At 34.2% G+C, this 18,289-nt stretch overlaps 1 protein-coding gene across 2 annotated transcripts; it reads right to left on the bottom strand.

Moving 5' to 3' along the window:
- Positions 1-136: 136 nt before the first annotated feature.
- Positions 137-18,208, bottom strand: LOC148629854 (uncharacterized). Of its 2 annotated transcripts, none has more exons than XM_088558677.1 (4): positions 16,868-18,157; positions 16,168-16,290; positions 14,784-14,949; positions 137-1,233 (listed from the first exon to the last, which is right to left on the bottom strand). In XM_088558677.1, exons 1-4 carry the CDS (start codon positions 17,169-17,171, stop codon positions 1,194-1,196), a joined length of 633 nt encoding a protein of 210 aa, XP_088414803.1. In that variant the 5' UTR covers positions 17,172-18,157; the 3' UTR covers positions 137-1,193. The 2 variants fall into 2 exon arrangements, with proteins under 2 accessions (XP_088414803.1, XP_088414791.1); XM_088558665.1 differs by lacking the exon at positions 137-1,233 and having other exon boundaries at positions 13,279-14,949; positions 16,868-17,201; positions 18,103-18,208.
- Positions 18,209-18,289: the final 81 nt, after the last annotated feature.

Genomic DNA, 18,289 nt, shown 5'->3' with positions numbered 1-18,289 from the left:
GTTAAGTTCAACATCGATTTTCATGAAATTGCTTTACAACAATTAATTCAAAATCAAACAAATAAATCTACACACGTTAATTTTAATTAAAATGCTGAATACGAAGGGACATGGTTATTTCTTACTTGAAGCTGTTAACACAATTATGTATTATAAAATAGCCTAGTCATATTTTTTGCACAGAGAGGGAGACCTTTCGGAAACTATGGCCCCACGGGTGCAAATCAAGGAGACTTTTATGCGTTAATGGATTTCTCAATTCCTGGAGATTTTGAATGGGAGGCAATATTGAATACAAGAGATTACAAATTATGAGATAACTTAGTATGTAATTAATTTTAATATTTCTATTAAAAAATGATTAATAGATATTTTTATTAATGAAATACAATCGAGGGAAATAGCTGTTAATATACACTTAGTTTCCAGAAGATGAATAATTTCTTTCGTTGTTTTACCTAGATGTAACGTATATTGAATCACTTAGAAATGAAAATGTCAATTGAAAGCTTTTAACTTTTAAAGTTAAAACATTGCTATCCCATTTCAAAACCAAATTCTCAGACGTTAAAAAGCAGGTTACAAAGCTTTAATAAGATATAAGAGGGGAAAATATAATAATTAGTACACGTCATCACAGCGTGCAGGCCAAAACTGAACTTGAAAGAATTTGTCATGTCATTTTGTAACGAATGTCCCATGTCCATACTTTCAAGATATCTTAATTGGAATTTAAATCTTTTCCTTTCAGGAGTCCAATTTTCCACTCTTTTGTCAGTGAAGATAGGGTGTTTTAATACGGTCAAATTTTCATCTCCATTTTAGTCTCATTCTTACGAGAGCATATGTAAGGAATAACGAATAACAATGATAGTTACAATGTATCATGCAAATGAGTTTTCACATCAGAATAATCACATGTCAAGTTTTCACCGGTTGCTAGTAAGATATTCTCGTAAAAATTGGATCAGTAAATTAAAGAAAGGTATCATCATTTTAAAACAATTTTAGTTGATTATACCTTTCTATGGATACAATAAAAAAAATCACTGTACACTCTCTTATTTGGTCGATTCAGAATAAAGAAAATACACTACCATTTATAGATAGCGCTGTGATACTCCATATTGACTAACATCAAGTTATTATATTTGACAATCTGATATCCATCAGTCACAGACATTCTTCCTCTTTCATTTGATATTGCATTCAACAGCTAGCACGACGGGTGACCTGCAAGAAGCAGGGTATATATATTTATATACACATTTATGTATCGAATTCATCCCAATCTTATTTAACCTTTGTGTTGTTTGTTTCTGTGTGTACTTTAAAGCTGTTTTGTTTTTATTCTGGTTGTTTGTATTATTTTTGACCGTTGTTGTCTGTTGTTTCTGGCTTTCGTTTGTACACAGATTTCCTCGAGTTTCACAGTCGGTATTCATGTCTTTTTTTCTTTTGTATTCCTTTCAACTCTCATTCTTTTTTACCAGGCTATCTTTACATGAAGTTCATGGTCTTTTTGGATGAATGCTGCAATAAAAATATTGGCAAAATCAAAAATATCAATCCTAAAATGTATAATTATTGCAATAACATATGAGTAACATATCATCAGCACTAAAACCAAATACTTGGGAAGTTCGTTATCCAAAAACAATAGAAAGACGAAGTCCAATGCAGCAACGGTTACTTCTTTAGGCTACCAAAGTATGTCAAAAGATCCTCATCATTGCACATGTATCTGTTGTGTTTAATACAAGGAATGAAGCCTCAGTGTTTTTAGAGTTTTTTTTTCTTTTTTTATACTGAAAGTGTCGGTAAACAATTGATGATATATTGTTTGTGTCAGACAAATCTGACTACGAAGCTGGTGAATATCGTCGAGGACCTTCGCATCAGTGGCATTGACCTATTGAGGTACCACTCTTATTTGAATATTGCAAATTTCGCTATTCTGTACACATGTTTGTGGTATATCACCTACTGTCTGATTTCGCTATTCTGTACACATGTTTGAGGTATTTCATCTCCTGTCTGATTTCGGTATTCTGTACACATGTTTGAGGTATATCACCTCCTGTCTGATTTCGGTATTTTGTACACATGTGTGAAGTGTATCACCCTCGGCATTCTGTGCACATGTTTGCGGTATTTAATATATCACCTGCCTGATAATATCTTACAGTGAATGAAAACGATCGGTTTTGTTCATTACAGATTCAGATTACTGCGTGAAGTTCTTTCAACAAATGATTTTCCCAGGAAAGACGTATATGATAAGGGTACTCTAGATAACAAGTGGATCAAAAGATTTGTATCATTACCACACAGGGTTGATCCAGTGGTAGGTATTTGATGATGTGATGTCTTATTTCATTCTTATTAAGAGGTAAAATAAGGCTTGTTATAATGATTTTATTAGAATGCTCCTTTTCATAACAAAAAAAATATGCCTGTTAGAATAATAAAAAAAATATAGGATGAAAAACGTGTTAATGTATAGATGTCCTTATGCATATCCCACAAATAATGATACTTGCGCAACGTTTAAGTACATCTGGTATTTAATTATATGTTTATACATCCTACAATTTATATCTGTCTCTGAGACACAATAATATTTTTTTCTTTTTTTGTTGTTGTATAATATGATAACTTCAGGCGTAAATATATCAGTTTTATTACAAGTAACGATTTCTGTTTTGAAATAAATATTTTTTCTTATTCTTGCGATGCAAATTTTTGGTCGTTCCCTTCGCGGGACTCCAACTCGTACCGCTGTGACATCTATGGCAACACCGCCTGCACTAAATCCAGCGCCCTAGACCACTAGCTGGCCGAGTGGTCTAAGGCGCTGGATTTAGTGCAGGCGGTGTTGCCATAGATGTCACAGCGGTACGAGTTCGAGTCCCGCGGAGGGAACGACCAAAAATTTGACAGTTCTAACATCGTTGGGACTTTTTCAGACCCTTCTATAAGTTTACGTTATCTTCCCTGTATCAATTTGATCCGATGGAGCAGTGTAGCGAGTAGAGTCGTCACATTCTGAGACGTTGTATAATATTGATTTGTTGTGACATGCATCATTAATTTGATCCTCTATCCTACATAATAACACCTAGATGAACTGTCCCGTACTACCATACATCGTGTACTAAGTTACAGCCCTAGATTAATCCTACGAGGAGGAATGACCCGGCCAGCGAAAGCTATATTTTTATATAGCCTAGCTGGCCGAGTGGTCTAGGGCGCTGGATTTAGTGCAGGCGGTGTTGCCATAGGTGTCACAGCGGTACGAGTCCTGAGGAGGGAACGACCAAAAATTTGCATCGCAAATTTGACAGTTCTAACATCGTTGGGAATTTTTCAGACCCTTCTATAAGTTTACGTTATCTTCCCTGTATCAATTTGATCCGATGGAGCAGTGCAGCGAATAGAGTCGTCACATTCTGAGACGTTGCATATATATATATATATACAGATCTTTACAAAAGATAAATAGACGATGTTTTGAGGTGTCCTCCGATGAAGAACATGATTTGATGGTTTTCATCGATTTTGTATCCATCAGCACCATGAAAACTGATTTATTCAACGGGACATAGTTTTCCTTTCCTCGTTTGTCTACCCCGGACTTGACTTTTTATGAGCAACCCGGCGGTTGTTTCTAGAAAAGCAGAGGACGCTTACCCTACCGGTGCACCTGGTCCATAGTACCAGTTTTTAGTGGAGTCAGAGTTGCTCATTTACTTTTGTTACTTTGTATGTATGATTTTAGTTACTTTATGTTTTTTGTTATGTATGTCTGTTTTCCATGTCTGGTCTTTGTCATGTACATTTACAAATGCACATGAGAATTAAAGCGACCACGCTGTTTTTTTTCATTTTTCACGACGGATATATGTCCAGTTTTGTCTGAACGACGAATATATGTCCAGTTTGTCCAAAGGATGGATATATGTGCACTTTGTCTGAACGACGGATATACAGTTGCAATCACTTCTAACCTCTCTTCAATCCTGTCAGGATTCGCTGTCATAGAACAGTTCTAAACTGTCAGAAACTGTTCTGACCCGCGACACACCTTGTCAGGGTCTGTCAGGACTTCGGACAAGCTCTATCATAATTTGTCATGGGTCCTGACACCCTTCTGTCAGGAACTGTTCTAAGTAGAACAGATATGTGGATTAGAAGAGTTTCTGACAGATTTTGACAGACATTAGCTCGAGAATAGTTCTCTAACTGAATTATATACAGTACATGTACGTGATTACGAAAAAGGCGTAGCACCCGAATCCCGCATGGATAATAACCCACATGGCAGTTATATTACAAAAAAAAAATAGCATTTTAGTCAATAATTTTAGGCTCTCATGGAAATCATGGAAATCATAAGTGCTCGCACTCATACATTTTGCAAGAATAAGATTTTTTCAAAGAATTTTGACCCACACAAATGTTTCACAGCCACCCACATGATAATTGTAGTTATAAATTTAGCATTTCAGCCATTATTTTAGACCCCTAAAGCAAATTAAAAGTGTGCGCACTCATACAATTTGCAAGAATATGACATTAAAAAAAAAATTGACTAAAAAATAATATGTCGCAGCCCCTATATGATAGTTATATTGAAATAATTAAAATTTTAGTCAATAATTTTATACCCTCAATCAAATTAAAAGTGTGAGCACCCATATATTTTGCAAGAATATGACATTTTTAAAGAATTTTGACTCAAACAAATGTGTCGCAGCCACCACGTGATATTTATATTGAAAAATTTACCATTTTAGTCATCAATTTTAGATCCTCATGGGAATAAAAAGTGCTTGTTCATACATTTTGCAAAAAATATGACATTTTTAAAGAATTTTGACTCAAATTAATTTGTCACAGCCACTAAACGATAGTTTTATTGAAAAATTTAACATTTTAGTCAATAATCTTATACCCTCAAGCAAATTAAAAATGTGCGCACTCATATAGTTTGCAAGAATATTACATTTTCAAAGTACTTTGACTCAAACAAATATGTCGCAGCCACTACATGATAGTTATATAGAAAAATTTAGCATTTCAGTCTTTATTTTTAGACTCCCATGGAAATTAAAAGTGTACACACTCATACATTTTTGCAAGAACATGACATCTTTCAAGAATTTTGACTCAAATTTATATGTCACAGCCACTATATAATAGCTATATTGAAAAATTTAGCATTTTAGTCAATAATTTTATACTCTCAAGCAAATTAAAAGTGTGAGCACCTATATATTTTGCAAGAATATGACATTTTTAAAGAACTTTGACTCAAATTAATGTGTCAGAGCCACTATATGATAGTTATATTGAAAAATTTAGCATTTTAGTCATTAATTTTAGACCCTCATAGAAATTAAAAGTGTAGGCACTTATGCTGGAATATGACATTTTTATAGAATTTTGACAGAAATATATGAAGAACAGTCACCCACATGATAGTTGTATTGAAAAAATAAGCATTTTAGTCAATAGTTTTAGACCCTCGTGAAAAATAAAATTGCCTGCACTTATACATTTTGCAGAATTTTTACTGAAATAATGGTGTAATAGTCACTAATATGAAACTAACATTTTTAGTTTCTACATATAAGACTATGTAGGAAAATTTGAAGTGTTATCACTCATATTCGTTGCTAAAAGTGTTATTCTGAAGAATTTTGACCGAAATATTCAGGTATCAGTCACTCATTTAATGCAAAATTGTCAATTTTAACATTTCTTAGAAAGATTTGTGACCGTTATGTTAGAAATGTATTAGAAGTAGCTTTCACTCAAAAAGTACCTTGTCAATCTTGAACTTCGTGAGAATTACCAAACATCTGAAAGTTATTTTTTACGACTTTTACAATTAGAACAAAAACTTAGACCTTTAATTTTGTTATTTTATAATTTGATTTAATTAATATCACAGGTGTATGACAGAATGTAAAAATATACATGTAAACAATGATAATTTTTGAACGATGAGTGACTGGACCGTGATCGAGAAATGGAACGTTAAAAACCATCGAGTGATTGTGGGATGATGATTATCATCAGGTTCATCAGGTCTCGAGATCGGTTAATCGTAACTACGCTTCATCGCGTCTCAGATCCATATTGATAAAGTTATTTCTTCTAATGCCAACTTCCGGCCCATAGAAACTCTTTTTTAACTTGTAAGTTATTATGATCCTGGAAATTTAATTTACTGTCTATAGTTATGCCAAGGTCTTTTTCTTGTGTAGTAGTTTCAATTATTTCTTGGTTCATGGTGTATTGTGACGTTATCTTGACCTAGGTGAAGATGTTTACTGTTTACATTTTGATTTGTTGAATTTGAGTAGACATTTATCTGACCGGTCCATTAAGCTATCAATATCCCTTTGCAAGCTGTTCTGATCGTCGTTTGTATTCACTTTTGCGTAGATTTTTGTATCGTCCGCAAATAGCTTTGCCATATTTTCGATTGCATTTTGGAAGTTATTAATGTAGATCGTAAACAGGATAGGACCGAACATACTCCCCTGTGGAATGCCACTTGAGACCCGAGTCCATTCTGAGTGTTCACCATTGAGTAAGACCCGTTGTTTTCTATCTGACAGAAAAATTTCTATTCATTTCAATAGTTTCCCAGAAACGCCATAACTCTTTAATTTGTGAATGAGACGCCGTTGTGGAACTGTATCAAAAGCCTTCTGAAAATTGAGGTATATACAATCTATAGCATTTTCTTTATCTAGTTCTTCCGTCAATTGTTCCATAACTTCTATAAGTTGAGTGACACAGGATTGATCTTTTCTGAAACCATGTTGGTGCCTGTGAAAAGTTCGCTTGTTTCCATATATTCTACCTATTGGTCCCTCACTGTTCTCTTCAAGGGTTTACAGATGATTGAGGTTAAGCTTATTGGTCTATAGTTGGAGGCTTGATGTTTTGGACTCTTTTGTGTATCGGTGTGATGTTGGCGGTTTTCCAAACTTCAGGCAGTTCACCAGTTTCTAAAGACAATTTGAATATGTTTGTTACTGGTTTGGTAATGCTATCTACTGTCTCTTTTATTAGTTTTGGGTGTACTGCATCTGCACCTTGTGATTTATTTTCGTTTACTTTGTTGAGATGTTCTTTTTACCATGTCTTCTGTAACGACAATTTCTTCTATTGTTTCTTTTGTACTGGCATTGAAGGGTGGCAGATTTTGTAGATTTGTTACATTTGTGAAGACACTTTGGAAAAATGTATTTAGGAGTTCAGCTTTTGCACTATTACTTGTATGTATCGCCCCATTCTCGTCCATAATACATTCTATGTTTTCTTTAACCTTGGTTTTTGATTCGACATATTTCCAGAAGGCTTTTGGGTCGGTTTTAGTTTTTTCAGCTACTGATTTCTTATATTTTATCTGAGCTTCCCTTACTTTGGCGCTTGTCATTCTTTTTGCTTGATCATAGTTTTGCTTATTTTGCGGATTCCTGCAGTGAATGTATTTCATCCGTAGTTTTCGTTTTACTCGGACTAATGACAATGTTTCTTTGTCCATCCATGGTGTGTTATACGACGATATATAAATCGGTGTAGATTTGCACAGTGGTATATTCTCTTTACATATACTTGATAACTTATCGGCAAAGCTATTCCATAGGTCGTTCACACTGATTTTATCTGGAAACGGTTCCCAATTTACATTAGATAACGTCATATTTATGGAATCATAGTCGCCCTTAAAATATCGTAGCTTTTCTTGTCTATGTACATTTGGTAATCTTTTTTGAATTATACACAAAATTAATCTAAAGTTTCACGGCCACTATTTCCTAAAGGAGAGTAGTATTCGATGTCAGCAATCATTTCTTTTTCGTTACTAAAGATGAGGTCTAGAATGCTTGGTACATTGTCCCCTCCATATCTAGTTGGTTTAACAACATATTGTATTAAGAACGTATTTATTACTCTATCAATGAATGTTGTTGCTAGATGTTCACAATTCGAAAGTGGTGTATAGGTCTCCCAGTTTATTATTGGAATCACCCATATGTAGTATGTATTCATAGTTGATACTGTTCACTTTTCTTTTGGATAAAAGTTAGGGTAGTTTTTCCACACATTGTATGTCCATTGTACTTAGGCTTCTATATATACACGTGACTAATATGTTGATACATTCAATGTTAATTCCTATTTGGATATGTTCAATAAATTTCATAATTGGACAATCAATTACATAAGCCTTCAATGAGTTTTTGGTATATATTATGACACCTCTGCTTTTAAATGTTGATTTACTTGGACATTGAAGTGTGTGTCCTGGAATGTTCCATATGTTATCATTGTATTTTAAGGAGTGGTTTTAGGAAATATTTCCGTTATTGCTATGACAGCATATTTTCTTACTGTGACCATCACTACGAGTTCACCCATTTTGTGAAACAGGCTATCTGCATTTGTGTACATTATTGACAACAGTGCACTATTTACATTGTGGTTAAAAACGTTAAAATGATCTATTGGTTGACACCTTTCTTTGGTGGGGGTCAATGTTAATACCTTCATCTACAGTTTCATCTCCTAAATTGGTTGTACTTAGCTCAGCCTGCATTTCTATGCTAGAATCATTTGTTCCCTCTGTCATATTCATACTGGCTGGACGTTGAGGCGGATGTAGTAATGGTTGTAATAAGAAAATGTTAATTGATCTTGTTTATTTCCTTGCATATCTATGTTATGGATGGTTGCAACTGTTTTAAATTCATTTTGGTCAAGGTTAATTGTTTTTTCATGATACCTTTGATCCGCCGATCCACTCTTCATGCAGTTTGAACTGCTCTTTTTTTGTTCAGTTTTCGTTGTTTGTAATCATCTCTCTGTCGAACTGTCAAATCTTTAAGGATATTACACTTCTCGTATATTGTGTCTTCTAACTGTTTGATTTTTGTTGTATTGTCTATTATACTCTTTTTTTTTTTTTTTTTTTTTTTTTTTTTTTTTTTTGTCGAACACAATTTTCAGCGGTCTATCTACATTTTCCTTTCTATTACCTAGCCTGAATGACACTGAAATTTCTACCTCTGTTACTCCAATTGCTTTACACAGTCCTTTGAAATGTGAAATATCGTACTGTTTTCCTTTCCAGGCTGTTACTACTGGTGTTCTCCGGTAGGATAAAGCATATAGAGTTTAATGCTCGACGTTTTTGGTCTTCAATTTCTAGCAACTCTTTTCGAACATCGTTTTGCAAGGATTTCTGAATTTCTAATTTCACCTCATTTCCTAAATCAACTTTTTGTGTCTACTTCTTTCCTAACTCTACCTCCAATTTCTTTATCAATATTTTCAATTTTATTTTCCATTATAGCCATTTGATCATGTGTAGTTTGTTCCAGTGTTTTAATTGCTTTGATAAACCGGTCATGCAAAGGAAATATTGCTTACATCCATTACAGGTCCACTTGCAATTGTCAGTTGTATCCTCTGCTAAAGCGGCAATTAGTATCTTCGAAATGTTTGTGCATTCTATGCAGAAGTCTAGTTCACAAACACATCACGCCATAGAATCTTGGTTTTCATCCAGTGTCGTATCACACTTTGGGCATAAATTACTTCCCATTCTACGACGTTTGTGTTTTTTTTTTTAATTTTAGTGATTGGTGTTGATGTCATAAGATTAGATACTTGCATATCTCCTTCTTGTGCCATTGTAGTAAGGTGTTTTGTAGCCTGTTTTGTTGTTAGTTTTTATTTATAATATTCAAGAGACAAGTCATCGCCGTCACTAGATACACTTGAGTTATATTTACAACAAAAACCTAACGTCCATACTTTTGAAAATTGTATCTGTTGAGTTTTAGTTTTAAGTTGAGAGTGAGGCTTCCCCACTCCAAATCACGACGAGCTCTCTATATATAATTGGAAGTTCAATGTAAATCTTGAAATCAAGATTTGTTTCCTAATCGGGTTAGCTAATTTACATTAGTCACAAAGTTTCATTTATTAATCGCAGACTTCCTGTTCTAAATTACGTCACACAGTATAGAAAGATATAATGTCAGGAACTGTCCCCGGGTATGACAGTTTAGAACAGCTTTTCGTATTTTCTTTGTCATGACCCAGGACAGTTTCTGTCAGGATCTGTCATGGTATAGGGCAAAATTTGTCCTGACCCAGGACAGTCTCTGTCAGACCCTGTCAAGATCTGTCAGGATTTCTGTTTTCTATCTGCTGTTGTAGATCAATTTATCTAGGTCGATTTTTTTGTCTTGCAAGACAATAAATATATAGACACATATTTTATGCATTTAATGCATTTTATTTGTGGATATCAAATGAAGTTATAGGAAAAGTACAATTTAGTAGAAATAATTCAAAGTTAAGGTATATTTCGACAGAAACAAAAATTTACGAAAATGACAGCTAATGCAGCTTTAAACATGACATTGTCACTTTCAGCGTTATTTTTTCGAACAGCCCATATACACGAAATGGTCCAAACGTCGCGGAAGGTCACTGATTAGGGAGGATCATATTTTTGGTCTAAAATGCACTTCCGGTTGTTCTGCTGGTATTTTGATTTTCTGTAACAGTTGCGCCATTTGTTTACGTTACAGGTTATGTGTAAAATACTCCCGCCATCCGTGCAGAACTGTTATATTTCCAGAATTTATATAAATTTTAAATAAGACCCGCTAAATCCTAAAAGGATATAGCTTGAACTGCTCGTAAAAGTTAAATAGTTTCAAGAATGTTGAATCTCCCAGTGGTGGCTTCGATAGGCAGTGTACTTTCCTACACTATATTACAAGTATAGACAAAAATGTTGTCCTGTTCATCACATACCAGGGGCGGATCCAGACATTTTGAAAAGGAGGGGTACCAGCGGGGATTCCTTATGAAAAAGGGGGCGCTTGGACATTATTTGCCATTTTTAACCAATTTTACACATGAAAATGACATATTTTCAAAAAAGGAGGGTTGCCAACCCTCTGACACCCCCCTGAACCCGCCACTGCACACTATAGAGTGACCAGAAGCAATTACATCTAAATTGTCTGAAACTTGAGGCAATTTTGGAGCCATACTGCTACTAGTTCTTGCTTCCATGACATTTTTACATGTACTAGGATTTAAAACCTGTAACATTTTTTTGTTTTGTTTATTTTGTTACTTATGATTGTTTGCCATTTCCATGGAACTTCTTGATTTATTTAACGATGGTGGAGATAATAATGAGTTGCGTTCTATGCATTTCCTAAAATCTGTCGAATGTTAATTGCATACACACTGGTTAATTGCGGATGGGAGCTTCTGTCTCCATGCCACATTTTTTTCTTTTAACAAACAGAAGATTACCACTCGAAAGTCCAATTCATGTATGCCATTATTAGGGAACAACCATTTCATTTTATGGGGTGGATTTCTATATCTTTTTTGTATTATAAGAAAAGGTTCGCACAAGTTATTTAACTTTTGAGAAAAAAAAAAAAAAAAAAAAAAAAAAAAAAAAAAAACACCAAATTGTGAAAGCTGTTTTGGCACAGATCATTTACATGTAAGAGTATGCCTTATAAACTTATTTGGCAATCGAGATTTTACTGAATAACCATAAGCAACCAGTATTGTGAGGACATGAAAGTCACAGCATCTAGTACATGTACTATACAAATTCCAAGAAAGGGTGGGAAAATAAAACTATAGAAGAAATTTGAGACAATGTGTGATAACAACCTAATCATGCAGAAGGCAGTCTAGGAACCTCATTGAACGGTGAGAAATCTCAGACACTTGTAGTCTGCCCTCGACAGGCGACTAAAATTACTAAAGCGGTTCGGCGATATAGGCATTACAATTTCAATAAACATATAAAACGCGAAATTTCAAAATCAAACAAAATAATGTTTCCAAAAACTTTACTGTTTCACACATCTTGCAGGTTTCTGACTTTTAAATTCATTTTGATTTAAACACACAAATGCGTGCTTGGCTGTAGAACATCTCCTGTTCAAGTAAACGAATACTTCGGTCTATAATTGAATTCTGTTACAATTTTTTTCGCTAAACCCTAAAAAAGTAAATTGATTCTTACTACTTTTGCCATTAAAGATACATTTAAGCTGCACAAATGTATTCTCTGGGTCTGTTCTTTGGCTTTCTCGTGTTCAACTTCTTTTGTACAGTGGACCCCCTTGTCAGAGAAAGCATTGCCACACGGATATTTCGAATATAATCAACCATGATATGTTATATAAGAAATGGCGAACCATAGATATGAACCATGCATGTGAGATAACTACTTTCAAAATTCAAATGATCAACTTAGTTAAAGTATACACGCCTTGAAACGTTCACGTTTCCCATTTTAGCGTGCATCGTTTATCATGCGTTTAGGCATCATTTTGCGCTCGTTTAAACGCGCGATAAAAACACGATAAAAGCAGTCGTTCAATCATGTACTGTGATTATTTCCATGATTCAACTGTTATTTTTATATTTTGTGCTATTATTAATTCATATAAGTTTGATAATTTTATTTTCGCTATTTGTTCTTCCTTCATTATTTGTTAATATTATTATTTTTCACCGTTCGTCTATCGTGCGTTTAAGCGCACGATATGAGCGTACGTTTATCGTGCTTTTAAACGCACACTATACTCGGCGTCACATAAATAACATACTGTTAAAATTTGAATAAAAATATTATCTACGACTTTATTGACACCTACCGTCGTTTAAATTGTCTTAAATGACTTGCTCATTCGTTTAGCCAAACGGCTTCTCCCTAAACATTGAATCGTTAAATTCCGGTCAGATTTTAATTCTAGGTGCCAATATTTACATTGTAAAAAGTCGGCCATGTTTACAGTGATCGGGTTGCTAGGAGATGTTGTTTACGTTTAAATGGTTTGTCCAAAAACCGAAGAACCCAGAATGCATTTCGGCGTTATTTCGGTTATCTCGGATTTATTTTACGCGAACAACGTACAATACCGAGAAGTTAATCAAGCAGACGATTGTCACCGGAGTTCGACGGGAACTTACGAACTTCGTTTGTAAACAAATCGCCCCGTAGAAACCAACATGGCGGATATTAGTATGGGATTTTCCCGTAAGGATTTGTTACGCATGATTTAAGCTAAAAGCGACTTGTTCAGGGAGAAGCCGTTTGGCTAAACGAATGAGCAAGTCATTTAAGACAATTTAAACGACGGTAGGTGTCAATAAAGTCGTAGAAAATATTTTTATTCAAATTTTAACAGTATGTTATTTATGTGACGCCGAGTATAGGAGCGTTCGTTTATCGTGCGTTTCGTGAGCGTTTAGCGTGCGTTTGGGTATCGTGCGTGCGGGAAACCAAAACGTCTCAAGAAGTGTACATTGTCAAACATCGGCAATGTTTACAGTGATCGGGTTGATAGGGGATGTTGTTTACATTTAAATGGTTTTTCCAAAAACCGAAGAACCCAGAATGCATTTCGGCGTTAGTTCGGGTATCTCGGATTTTTTCTACGCGGAAAAAGTACAATACCGAAAAGTTTATCAAGCTGACGAATGTCACCGGAGTTCGACGGGTACTTACGAACTTCATTTGTAAACAAATCGTCCCGTAGAAACCAATATGGCGGATATTAGTATGGGATTTTTCCCGTAAGGATTTGTTACGCACGATTTAAGCCAATAAGCGACTCGTTGGTACTAATACGTCATGCATATATGCGAACTATCGTCAAAATGAATAAAAGAGAGACAACTCTATTGATTGATTGATTGTTGGGGCTTAACGCCCGAGCAGCAATATTTCAGTTATATTCAGTCGATGAGACAACTCTAGCGGTAAGTTTAAAAAATAGAGCTTCAATTCGAAAATGTGCTGTATGTGACGTCGAGTATAAATGCACGATAGAAGCGTTTGTTTATCGTGCGTTTCGTGACCTTTTAGCGTGCGTTTGGGTATCGAGCGTACGGGAAACCTAATCGTCTCAAGGAGCGTATAAAGATGGCACTGTTGTTCCTTGAGCATTTGTATTTATCGACCTCTCAGATAACAGATCACTCAAAGGGCAAACCAACATAACATAAATGCCATACATTTTTGTCATACTTTAAACAGGTATATACAAGTAATGGGTAGTTTTCGCTTTATTGAGATCTTTCACCGTCTCTTTGTTTAATCAAACATTAAGATGCGCAAAGGGTAAAATAAAGTAACATGAAAAGATATGATTTGTAGCAACTTACTCATATCATAAAGATGTCATTTCTTTTTCTTATTAGTTTTTGTTTTTGAATCACTTGTCACAAGTTGAATTAATTTGTTTTATAAATATTGTCAGGATTTTATGTATATATAATAACCCATCTCTTTCAAAACAGATTTAACTCGGTGATGGTAGGTATAAAGGTACCTAAAAATCACCATAAAGTTAATGAGTATGATTAAACTTACGAAATTGGGATTGCGAATTAAGACGTAATTAGTTAAGACTTACATAGACTAGTAAACAAAGCATATTGTCAATATAACAATTATTAAAGCAAAGATAAAAATCCGAAGTTACAAGTTTGATGTGACCTACTAAATAATTATAGCTATTAATAGTCACATTTCATCAACACAAACAGTTTTCCAAAAACTAAAATTCCAAAAGAAGAAATATTTAGCCAATTCAAATATCATTGGAAATACAGAATATTAACGTATATCAGGACAATATTTCCATTTTTCACAAACAGCAATACATGCAATTATTTCATTATTGCAATCATACCATTTTCTTGAACTTGTATATACAAGTATATTGCCTTGATCACCAGATGGCTGACCGATTGCCCAGTTGAAATAAGACATCAATGTCCCATTATCAAACGTCCATCGCAGCGAAGGGTCAGTCGTGTCTGTTCCTTGAACGCACAGATGAGGAACCCAGCTGGCATCTATATATGAAGAGCAACATTGATATTACTTCGAATTGATATAAACATGCTTTGATCTTAATGAAATGAGATACATCTTCGATTACGATATAACCGTTCAGTCAAAATTATAATATATTATATATAGCATAACGTTTCAGAATGTGACGATTCTATTCACTACACTGCTTCATCGGATCATAAAAGAAACAGGGAAGATACAAATTTGACAGTTTTAACATAATTGGGAATTTTTCAGAGCCGTACATGCAAACGTTCTCATCTCTGTATCAATATGATCCGATGGAGCAGTGTAGGGAATAGTGTTTTTATGACATGCATCGTTAATATCATCCTTTACGTATCCTACATAATAACATCTGGATGAGCTGTCCTCTACAACCACGCATCGTGTACTAAGTTACAACCATAGATCTAACCTACGAGGAGGAAGCCAGTAAGAGCTATATTTTAAAGCCTAGCTGACCGAGTGGTCTGTGGTGCTGGACTTTGTGCAGGCGGTGTTGCAATAGATGTCACAGAGCTATGAGTTCGATCGAGCCCCAGAGTGAACGACCAAAAATTTGCTGAAAGTTCTTACATCTCAGAATGCGACGACTACATGTATATTCTCTTCATAAAGTAAGTCAAATTTGCAAAGAAAATTTTTGGTCGTTCCCTCCGCGTAACATCGTTAGGAATTTTTCTGATATTTCTATGCTTACTTTGTCTTCCCTGTATCAATGTGATCCGATAGAGCAGTGTAGCGAATAGAGTCGTTATATTCAGAGACGTTTGTATAATATTGATTTGTTATGACATGTACCGTTAATTTGATCCTCTATCCTACATAACACAACCTACATCAGCTGTCCCGTACTACCATACATCGTCTAGTAAGTTGCAGCCCTAGATTTATCCTACGAGGAGGAATGACCCGGCCAGCGGAAGCTACATGTATATTTTATATAGCCTAGCTATCCGAGTACGTGGTCTAGGGCGCTGGACTTTGTGCAGGTGGTGTTGCCTGCACATACACCACTGATTACTTAATTAAATAGGTCTTGCTATAAGAATGGAAAAGAGCGTACTACATAAACTCCCGAAGGTAACACACTTAAACAACAAACCCTTTATTATCTTAGTCCCTTACTTTGTTCTATAGAAATAATGCTATTTAAACTGTTACTGAAGTCAGGAACGTATTTTTCTCCTCTGAATCAATTATTACAAGGTTACCTCCTTTGTCCTGGCATTTTGTCTTTGCTAATGGAAAGTGTGCTAATGTGGTTATAAAACGAAAACAAAGATCTAGTGTTCTGTTGTACAAGTAACCATTTTCTGGAGGACATCGAGTAGCATCTATAATAATCATAAATTTAGAAAATTCCCCTTACCAGTTTATAATGACATTTGAAGATCCCTTTGTATTTTAATCGTACTTTTTTGATAATGTTGGTATTTATTTACTGACACACTTCTCACAAATCATACTATGCACTACAATATATATCTAAGTAGAAAAAGGATTTTCTGTCACCCACCGTATATGTATAGATTCACTAGGGTTACATATACATGTAAATAGTAAAATGCATGCAATCTGTGTCAGTTAATTGAAAAAAAAACCAAAAAACAAATATGCGATTGTCTAGTCTACAGGAATTGCAAAGCGTATGTCAGTATCACTTTATTCAGGAGATACATGTAGACAAATAATGTCATAATAATGAACCGAGAAATAAAATAAATCGGATAACAGGCACTTTTTTTCTAAAAAAAAAAAAAGAATCAGTCAATATTTTAACTTTAATTTTAACTGGATTTCTGGTTGAAACCGAACTTAAACTTTAATCAAAGTTCATAATTTTATTTAATTTAAGTTTTGAGCATGGGGTGTAATTAGTGATATTACAGTTAGTAAATATAACATGCTTACCTCCCTTTGTCCGATAAAATCTCCATCCAGGTCCAGATTGCGGTGGGGACGAATAAATGAAAGGGTCGTAATGGGTAATACACGAAGTGCTGTTAAGATGATAAAAGAAAGACATACAACTGGAATCAACAAGACATCGATGTTGACACTGCAGCGTAGATATAGCTTTAGAATTGCTCAGTGCGTTAAATAATTGGAATTTGTTATCATGAGATGATTTGCGATAACCATTCATGAATTCGTACGAGGCCGCGTAAAATTTATATGTAAATATTATGCATGTAAGTGACAGCAGTTGAGGCATCCTGTATATATCCTACAGTCTGTAGTTTTGCTAGTAATTAAAGAATGAAAATGTATTTTATACGCATGTAATATTAACAACATTAAGTGCTTTTATGGATTTTTTTATTGAATATATGCCATGTTGAAGAGTGTAGTCCAATTTCGTTGTTTGTAAAAATGTACAAACAAATCACTTTGCATATAGAACATCTTGAGAAGAAACTGATTACGATTATAAATAAATCTTCTTTCTGAAGTGTTCCTCGAATGACTGTTCCATGCATTATATCAATATTACAAGTTTACCAAAAACAAATACCTTGGTTATTTTCCCTTTTAATATTCAAAGAGCACAATCATTTCAAACTAGAGTTCTGTTATGTGTTGAACCTTTTTCATGGATTTTAATTTGAAGTACAAGAGTATTACGGATTGTCTGAACCATTTCCAAGAAAAAAATAAATAAAAAGATCGATTAAAATATCTGGGCTAAGTTAGAAACATGTCAATCTCAAATTTAGATTTTTTTTCTCAAATACCGAGCATTCTCATAATTCAAAGTTCAGTTCAAGAAAAAAAATCCACAAATTGAGACTTTATATGAAACTTGACCCCGGCCTCTACGATCCTTAACAACACATATAAGTGTTTTTGATTTTCCAACGGAAAATTAACATTCCGACCAGGAAACCATTTTTCATATTGGAATAACATTTCCTTATTTGTTTTTTGTTTGTTTTTTTTTTTTTGTCAAATTAGAAATAAATTTACTTTTATCACAATGAAAATATTTTAGTTTTTTTTTTCCATACTTCTCACTTTGCTATATTAAATTACTATCAATTGTATAAAAAACATACAAAAACAAAATAATTACAAAACAAAACAAAACAAAACGTAAAGAAACGTTTCAGTAATAGTTTCTTACTAGTTTTGCCCAAAATTACAACCTTATATAAACATCCTGTAACAACACATTGGTAGCGATTATTCATAGCAACAATCTTCTTCATTGCATCGATGGACCGTATCCTCTCTTAGGTTGTCATTGCTTTTCGATTTTAAATTTAATTTCGAAATATTTGCGTACTTCATATAAATTTCCTTCCACAAAAGAAAATAACAATTTTGGTGACT

The sequence above is a fragment of the Perna viridis genome, chromosome 1 (assembly GCF_037379345.1).
Source record: "Perna viridis isolate PV_CMFRI_1.1 ecotype Kerala chromosome 1, ASM3737934v1, whole genome shotgun sequence".
Classification (NCBI taxonomy): domain Eukaryota; kingdom Metazoa; phylum Mollusca; class Bivalvia; order Mytilida; family Mytilidae; genus Perna; species Perna viridis.
The sequence above is the reverse complement of the archived record's forward strand: the minus strand, read 5'-3'. Positions and strand labels throughout refer to the sequence as shown.